The 10,000-nt window shown below is 38.5% G+C and overlaps 1 protein-coding gene across 2 annotated transcripts in view; it reads left to right on the top strand.

The window, feature by feature from the left end:
* Window positions 1-10,000, top strand: part of coro2aa (coronin 2Aa) — a 115,733-nt gene that overhangs the window by 87,488 nt on the left and 18,245 nt on the right. For both annotated transcript variants that reach the window (XM_062033407.1, XM_062033408.1), the window contains 2 exons: window positions 4,939-5,118; window positions 5,269-5,385. In XM_062033407.1, the coding sequence (XP_061889391.1) occupies window positions 4,939-5,118; window positions 5,269-5,385 (297 nt within the window). The remainder of the gene's footprint in view (window positions 1-4,938; window positions 5,119-5,268; window positions 5,386-10,000) is intronic.

Raw genomic sequence — 10,000 nt, 5'->3', positions numbered from 1 at the left:
TTTCCTGATTAAGATTCATTTTTGAATTTTGATGACACATTTTAACTGGGTTAAAATCCAATTTACACTTTGTTAGAATATATAACAAATTGGACCAAGCTATATTTCTAAAAAAGACAAATCATTATTTCTTCTAGATTTTCCAGAACAAAAATTTTAAAAGAAATTCAAAAGACTTTGAAATAAGATTTAAATTTGATTCTACAGATTTTCTAGATTTGCCAGAATAATTTTTTTGAATTTTAATCATAATAAGTTTGAAGAAATATTTCACAAATATTCTTCCTCGAAAAAACAGAAGCTAAAATGAAGAATTACATTAAAATGTGTTTATTATTCTTTACAATAAAAAAAATAAATTTACTTGAACATTGATTTAAATTGTCAGGAAAGAAGAGGAAGGAATTTAAAAGGTAAAAAGGTATATGTGTTTAAAAATCCTAAAATAATTTTTAAGGTTGTATATTTTCTCTAAAATTGTCTTTCTGAAAGTTATAAGAAGCAAAGTAAAAAAATTAATTAATTTATTTAAACAAGTGAAGACCAAGTCTTTAAAATATTTTCTTGGATTTTCAAATTCTATTTGAGTTTTGTCTCTCTTAGAATTAAAAATGTCAGGCAAAGCGAGACCAGCTTGCTAGTAAATAAATACAATTTAAAAAATAGAGGCAGCTCACTGGTAAGTGCTGCTATTTGAGCTATTTTTAGAACAGGCCAGCGGGCTACTCATCTGGTCCTTACGGGCTACCTGGTGCCCGCGGGCACCGCGTTGGTGACCCCTGATCTAAACGGTCCCAAAAAGGGGAAAACACGAACGCGGTCCCAAAAAGGGGAAAACACGGACGCGGTCCCAAAAAGGGGAAAACACGAACGCGGTCCCAAAAAGGGGAAAACACGAAAACGGTCTCAAAATGGGGAAAACAAGAACGCGGTCCCAAAAAGGGGAAAACACGAAAACGGTCCCAAAATGGGGAAAACTGAAACAATCCTAAAAGGGGGAAAACCGAAAATGTCTGAAAAAGTGTCTCTGAAATGTGTAAGAAGCCGGATAGATCACCGGGCCGGGTGATCACATCCAGGCTTGGGCTGCGTCAGCAGAAGAGAGGAGTCAGCAGGAGAAGTGGCGTCGGTCATGAGTGGCCCACACCTTTGTTCCTCTGGTAGACACGGAAGTTCTGTTCCTCTTTTGCTTTTGTCGCAGGGGGAGATCAGAATGGACAAAAGTCTCTTGTTTGTCGAATCAGGTCCTTCTTGGAGAGCTGGAAAAGTTATTTTAGTCCAAGCAGGTCAAGAGTCCTCTGTGTAGTCCATTCGATGCCACGTAGAAGTAGGAAATCCCGTATAATAGTGAATTCTACATCCCTATATACCCTTTGTTTCTGGGTGGATACTTCTCTAAGCCGACCACCTTTCTCCCTGCTATGGGGTTATAATGCATCACATTATTCTCAACAATACATTGGTTACAGTACACTTGTTGCTACCCTTTGACTGGAAGATTCTGGAACGTTCCAGATTCTTACCCAACTTCCCGTTTCTTACTGACCATCTGTCTCTAAGCCCCGTTTTCCCTGACTTCCTCCTTTCTTACTTCCTCTTTTCTTGGCCACGACAACATGACTCTAGTCACGTTGCTATGCCTTTTCTTTCCCCTCTTTTAGTCCTAAGTATTTTTATTTTCTCCTACTAGGATAATACACATATTCCCCATTTGATGAACCTGTTTTAACACACTTGATTACTATGATTACCATACAGGATTACTTGTTGTGATTACTACCATTGTTTACACTCAGAACTATATAACTGCTTATATAACTGGGCCCTTTTTTGCAAATAATGATTAACTTAGAATTTCATGGCTGCAACACGTGCCAAAGTAGTTGGGAAAGGGCATGTTCACCACTGTGTTACATGGCCTTTCCTTTTAACAACACTCAGTAAAGGTTTGGGAACTGAGGAGACACATTTTTGAAGCTTCTCAGGTGGAATTCTTTCCCATTCTTGCTTGATGTACAGCTTAAGTTGTTCAACAGTCCGGGGGTCTCCCTTCTGCTATTTTAGGCTTCACACATTTTCAATGGGAGACAGGTCTGGACTACAGGCAGGCCAGTCTAGTACCCGCACTCTTTTACTATGAAGCCACGTCGATGTAACACGTGGCTTGGCATTGTCTTGCTGAAATAAGCAGGGGCGTCCATGGTAACGTTGCTTGGATGGCAACATATGTTGCTCCAAAACCTGTATGTACCTTTCAGCATTAATGGCGCCTTCACAGATGTGTAAGTTACCCATGTCTTGGGCACTAATACACCCCCATACCATCACACATGCTGGCTTTTACACTTTGCGCCTAGAACAATCCGGATGGTTCTTTTCCTCTTTGGTCCGGAGGACACGACGTCCACAGTTTCCAAAAACAATTTGAAATGTGGACTCGTCAGACCACAGAACACTTTTCCACTTTGCATCAGTCCATCTTAGATGAGCTCGGGCCCAGCGAAGCCGACGGCGTTTCTGGGTGTTGTTGATAAACGGTTTTCGCCTTGCGTAGGAGAGTTTTAACTTGCACTTACAGATGTAGCGACTAACTGTAGTTACTGACAGTGGGTTTCTGAAGTGTTCCTGAGCCCATGTGGTGATATCCTTTACACACTGATGTGGCTTGTTGATGCAGTACAGCCTGAGGGATGGGAGGTCACGGGCTTAGCTGCTTACGTGCAGTGATTTCTCCAGATTCTCTGAACTCTTTGATGATATTACGGAGCGTAGATGGTGAAATCCCTAAATTCCTTGCAATAGCTGCTTGAGAAAGGTTGTTCTTAAACTGTTCAACAATTTGCTCACGCATTTTTTGACAAAGTGGTGACCCTCGCCCCATCCTTGTTTGTGAATGACTGAGCATTCCATGGAAGCTGCTTTTATACCCAATCATGGCACCCACCTGTTCCCAATTAGCCTGTTCACCTGTGGGATGTTCCAAATAAGTGCTTGATGAGCATTCCTCAACTTTATCAGTCTTTTTTGCCACCTTTCCCAACTTCTTTGTCACGTGTTGCTGCCATCAAATTCTAAAGTTAATGATTATTTGCAACAAAAAAAAATGTTTATCAGTTTGAACATCAAATATGTTGTCTTTGTAGCATATTCAACTGAATATGGTTTTGAAAAGGATTTGCAAATCATTGTATTCCGTTTATATTTACATCTAACACCATTTCCCAACTCATATGGAAACGGGGTTTGTATATATATACATGTATATATGTATATATACAGTATATATATGTATATATATTAGGGATGTCCGATAATGGCTTTTTGCCGATATCCGATATTCCGATATTGTCCAACTCTTTAATTACCGATACCGATATCAACCGATACCGATATCAACCGATATATGCAGTTGTGGAATTAACACATTATTATGCCTAATTTGGACAACCAGGTATGGTGAAGATAACGTACTTTTTTAAAAAATTTGTAAAATTAGATAAATAAATTAAATATATATATATATATATATATATATATATATATATATATATATATATATATATATATATATATATATATATATATATATATATATATATATATATATATATATATATATATATATATATATATATATATATATATATATATATATATATATATATATATATATATATATATATACACATAGTATATATGTATACATAGATAGAAAGATATACCGGCCCCCAGACACATTTTTTCTCCAAATTTGGCCCTCCGAGTCAAAATAATTGCCCAGACCTTTTTTAACAGGTTATTATTAAGACTTCAATGTGATTTTAGAATGTTGTTGACATTGTTTTCCATAGTTCTGTTGACATTTTGTGTCCTTTCTGCCTTGATAGTTGAGGGGTTTATAATCAGAAGATTACATTTGAAAAAAAAGTTAATATTTTTCAAAGGTCATACAAAATATCCATATTTATTAGGGATGTCCGATAATGGCTTTTTGCCGATATCCGATATTCCGATATTGTCCAACTCTTTAATTACCGATACCGATATCAACCGATATATGCAGTCGTGGAATTAACACATTATTATGCCTAATTTGGACAACCAGGTATGGTGAAAATAAGGTAATTTTTAATAAAATTAGTAAAATAAGATAAATAAATTAAAAACATTTTCTTGAATAAAAAAGTAAGTACAACAATATAAAAACAGTTACATAGAAACTAGTAATGAATGAAAATGAGTAAAATGAAGTGTTAAAGGTTAGTACTATTAGTGGAGCAGCAGCACGCACAATCATGTGTGCTTACGGACTGTATCCCTTGCAGACTGTATTGATATATAATGCTTACGGACTGTATCCCTTGCAGACTGTATTGATATATATTGATATATAATGCTTACGGACTGTATCCCTTGCAGACTGTATTGATATGTATTGATATATAATGTAGGAAGCAGAATATTAATAACAGAAAGAAACAACCCTTTTGTGTGAATGAGTGTAAATGGGGGGAGGGAGGTTTTTTGGTTTGGTGCACTAATTGTAAGTGTATCTTGTGTTTTTTATCTTGATTTAATATAAAAATAAAAAAAAAACACAAAAAAAACGATACCGATAATTAAAAAAAACGATACCGATAATTTCCGATATTACATTTTAACGCATATATAGGCAGGCCGATATTATCAGACATCTCTAATATTTATCGTTATCAACTATAATCATACACTAATATCGTGATACAGTTTTCATTCGTATTGCCCAGCCCTATCGTAATAATTCAACTAAACCGTTATTGTCACCTGGTGGTGCTTTATAGGTACTGCTCAAATCAATTAAACGTCGTGTATAACAAGTACATTTTTATTGTATTTTCAATATTTCATGAAGTCGTAAATAAGTCACGTTTTCTGTGCTGTGGTCACGCTTGTCCTCAGGTCATGATCTGGAACCTGGACTGTCCCGAGCAGGTGATCAAGAACCCCGTGCGGACCCTCAGCCAGCACACGGACGTGGTCCTGTCCATGTCCTTCAACACGGACGGCAGCGTCATGGCCACCACCTGCAAAGACAGGAAGTTGCGACTCCTGGAGACGCGCTCGGGAAGCCTGCTGCAGGTACGCTTCCTGTCCCCCCGACACCACATGACCTAGAGACAGGAAGTAGGCCTCCGCACTTTACATCACACGACTTTAAATCATCTCGCCTCCTCCTTTGGATCACATGACCTTGCATGAATTAAAAGTTGACCCTTGACCCCTTCTTAGGAGGCCAAGTGTAAGACGCACAAGGCCAGCAAGGTCATCGTCCTTGGCAACGTGAAGAAGCTGCTCACGTCAGGCACGTCCAGGTGGAACGACCGACAGATGGCTCTCTGGGATTTGGTAAGCAGGACTGTGCTCTTTTTAGTCATCTGCAGCAAAAATGCGAGTCAAATGTCCTCTCTGATACACTTGTGTTGCTGTTTTTAAGGATGGACTGGAAAAATGTGAGGCAAAAATCCTACAAACCCCCGTTTCCATATGAGTTGGGAAATGGTGTTAGATGTAAATATAAACGGAATACAATGATTTGCAAGTCCTTTTCAAGCCATATTCAGTTGAATATGCTACAAAGACAACATATTTGATGTTCAAACTCATAAACTTTTTTTTTTGTTGCAAATAATCATTAACTTTAGAATTTGATGGCAGCAACACGTGACAAAGAAGTTGGGAAAGGTGGCAAAAAAGACTGATAAAGTTGAGGAATGCTCATCAAAGACTTATTTGGAACATCCCACAGGTGTGCAGGCTAATTGGGAACAGGTGGGTGCCATGATTGGGTATAAAAGCAGCTTCCCAAAAAAATGCTCAGTTTTTCACAAGAAAGGATGGGGCGAGGGTCACCACTTTGTCCACAACTGCGTGGGCAAGTAGTCAAACAGTTTAAGAACAACGTTTCCCAAAGTGCAATTGCAAGAAATTTAGGGATTTCAACATCTACGCTCCATAATATCATCAAAAGGTTCAGAGAATGTACGTAAGCGGCATGGCCGGAAACCAACATTGAATGACCGTGACCTTCCATCCCTCAGACGGCACTGTATCAAAAAACGACATCAATCTCTAAAGGATATCACCACATGGGTTCAGGAACACTTCAGAAAACCACTGTCAGTAACTACAGTTGGTCGCTACATCTGTAAGTGCAAGTTAAAGCTCAACTATGCAAAGCGAAAGCCATTTATCAACAACACCCAGAAACGCCACCGGCTTCTATGGGCCCGAGATCATCTAAGATGGACTCATGCAAAGTGGAAAAGTGTTCTGCGGTCTGACGAGTCCACATTTCAAATTGTTTTTGGAAATATTCGACATCGTGTCATCCGGACCAAAGGGGAAGTGAACCATCCAGACCAGGGGTCACCAACCTTTTTGAAACCAAGAGCTACTTCTTGGGTAGTGATTAATGCGAAGGGCTACCAGTTTGATACACACTTCAATAAATTGCCAGAAATAGCCAATTTGCTCAATTTACCTTTAACTCTATGTTATTATTAATAATTAATTATATTTACGCTTAATTGAACAGTTTAAAGGCCTACTGAAATGAATTTTTTTTATTTAAACGGGGATAGCAGATCTATTCTATGTGTCATACTTGATCATTTCGCGATATTGCCATATTTTTGCTGAAAGGATTTAGTATAGAACAACGACGATAAAGATTGCAACTTTTGGTATCTGATAAAAAAAAGGCTTGCACCTACCGGAAGTAGCGTGACGTAGTCAGTTGAACATATACGCAAAGTTCCCTATTGTTTACAATGATGGCCGCATGAAGTGAGAGAGATTCGGACCGAGAAAGCGACAATTTCCCCATTAATTTGAGCGAGGATGAAAGATTTGTGGATGAGTAAAGTGCAAGTGAAGGACTAGTGGGGAGTTGAAGCTATTCAGATAGGGAAGATGCTGTGAGAGCCGAGGGTGACCTGATATTCAGCTGGGAATGACTACAACAGTAAATAAACACAAGACATATATATACTCTATTAGCCACAACACAACCAGGCTTATATTTAATATGCCACAAATTAATCCTGCATAAAAACACCTGCGTGTTTGTTATGCTAGCTCCTAGCTCCTCTGCTAGCTCCTAGCTCCATAGAACACGCCAATACAATTCAAACACCTGATCAACACACACAATCACTCAGCCCAAAAGACCGTTTACCTAACCCAAGGTTCATAAAGCTTATATATTTTTAAAAAGTTACGTACGTGACGCGCACATACGGTCAAGTTATCGAATGTTTAGCAGCCAAGGCTGCATACTCACGGTACCTGATATTCAGCTGGGAATGACTACAACAGTAAATAAACACAAGACATATATATACTCTATTAGCCACAACACAACCAGGCTTATATTTAATATGCCACAAATTAATCCTGCATAATAACACCTGCGTGTTTGTTATGCTAGCTCCTAGCTCCTCTGCTAGCTCCTAGCTCCATAGAACACGCCAATACAATTCAAACACCCGATCAACACACACAATCACTCAGCCCAAAAGACCGTTCACCTAACCCAAGGTTCATAAAGCTTATATATTTTTAAAAAGTTACGTACGTGACGCGCACTTACGGTACGGTACGTGTTATGCTAGCTCCTAGCTCCTCTGCTAGCTCCTAGCTCCATAGAACACGCCAATACAATTCAAACACATGATCAACACACACAATCACTCAGCCCAAAAGACCGTTCACCTAACCCAAGGTTCATAAAGCTTATATATTTTAAAAAAGTTACGTACATACGCAAAAAAAAGCCAAAGCTGCATACTCACAGTAGCACGTCTGCGTCTTTGTCATCCAAATCAAAGTAATCCTGGTAAGAGTCTGTGTTGTCCCAGTTCTCTACAGGCGTCTGTGTATCCAAATCAAAAGTCCTCCTGGTTAGAGTCTCTGTTATCCGAGTTCTTCCATCTTGACTGCATCTTTCGGGAATGTAAACAAAGAAGCGCCGGCTGTGTACTGTTGTGGCTGACTACGTTCGAAAAATACGTCCATTTCGCACCGACAACTTTCTTCTTTGCTTGCTTGGCTTCCTTCTCCATAATGCAATGAACATGATTGAAACAGATTCACGAACACAGATGTCCAGAATACTGTGGAATTATGAAATGAAAACAGAGCGTTTTCGTATCGGCTTCAATGTGGAAGGCATACCCGTGTTCGTCGGGCTACGTCACGCGCATACGTCATCCTCAGAGGCGTTTCGAACCGGAAGTTTAGCGGCAAATTTAAAATGTCACTTTATAAGTTAACCCGGCCGTATTGGCATGTGTTATAATGTTAAGATTTCATCATTGATATATAAACTATCAGACTGCGTGGTCGGTAGTAGTGGGTTTCAGTAGGCCTTTAAAAGAGGAGAAAACACGAAAAAAATGACAATTAAATTTTGAAACATAGCTTATCTTCAATTTCAACTCTTTAAAATTCAAAATTCAACCGAAAAAAAGAAGAGAAAAACTAGCTAATTCGAATCTTTTTGAAAAAAATAAAAAAATAATTTATGGAACATCATTAGTAATTTTTCCTGATTAAGATTAATTTTAGAATTTTGATGACATGTTTTAAATAGGTTAAAATCCAATCTGCACTTTGTTAGAATATACAACAAATTGGACCAAGCTATATTTCTAACAAAGACAAATCATTATTTCTTCTAGATTTTCCAGAACAAAAATTTTAAAAGAAATTCAAAAGACTTCGAAATAAGATTTAAATTTGATTGTACAGATTTTCTAGATTTGCCAGAATATTTTTTTTGAATTTTAAACATGATAAGTTTGAAGAAATATTTCACAAATATTCTTCGTCGAAAAAACAGAAGCTAAAATGAAGAATTAAATTCAAATGTATTTATTATTCTTTACAATAAAAACAATTAATTTACTTGAACATTGATTTAAATTGTCAGGAAAGAAGAGGAAGGAATTTAAAAGGTAAAAAGGTATATGTGTTTAAAAATCCTAAAATCATTTTTAAGGTTGTATTTTTTCTCTAAAATTGTCTTTCTGAAAGTTATAAGAAGCAAAGTAAAAAAAATAATGAATTTATTTAAACAAGTGAAGACCAAGTCTTTAAAATATTTTCTTGGATTTTCAAATTCTATTTGAGTTTTGTCTCTCTTAGAATTAAAAATGTCGAGCAAAGCGTGACCAGCTTGCTAGTAAATAAATAAAATTTAAAAAATAGAGGCAGCTCACTGGTAAGTGCTGCTATTTGAGCTATTTTTAGAACAGGCCAGCGGGCTACTCATCTGGTCCTTACGGGCTACCTGGTGCCCGCGGGCACCGCGTTGGTGACCCCTGATCCAGACTGTTATCGACGCAAAGTGTAAAAGCCAGCATCTGTGATGGTATGGGGGTGTATTAGCTCCCGAGGCATGGGTAACTTACACATCTGTGAAGGCACCATTAATGCTGATACAGGTTTTGGAACAACATATGCTGCCATCTAAGCGCCGTCTTTTTCATGGACGCCCCTGCTTATTTCAGCAAGACAATGCCAAGCCACATTCAGCACGTGTTACAACAGCGTGGCTTCGTAAAAAAAAGAGTGCGGGTACTTTCCTGGCCCGCCTGCAGTCCAGACCTGTCTCCCATGGAAAATGTGTGGCGCATTATGAAGCCTAAAATCCGACAGCGGAGACCCCCGGACTGTTGAACGACTGAAGCTCTACATGAAACAAGAATGGGAAAGAATTCTATGGCGTCACATTAGTACCAAAAATCCAAGCGTGTAAAAACTGTTATCGCGCGCTGATTCTCCACTTCATGCGCGCGCGCGACAACCTTTTGCGCGCGCGTGGTGCCTTTGTGCGCGCGCGCGGTGCCTTTCTGTGCGCGCGCTGTCTCGGTCTGTGCGCTGTCATGTTTCATTTTGGTACTTTGGGGGCGGGCATGCTTAGACCGCCCCTTCTTTCTGATTGGCTTTGAAAAAAAAA

This window comes from Entelurus aequoreus, linkage group LG22 (assembly GCF_033978785.1).
Source record: "Entelurus aequoreus isolate RoL-2023_Sb linkage group LG22, RoL_Eaeq_v1.1, whole genome shotgun sequence".
Taxonomy (NCBI): domain Eukaryota; kingdom Metazoa; phylum Chordata; class Actinopteri; order Syngnathiformes; family Syngnathidae; genus Entelurus; species Entelurus aequoreus.
Note: the sequence above shows the minus strand (reverse complement) of the source record. Positions and strands in the feature narration are given on the sequence as shown.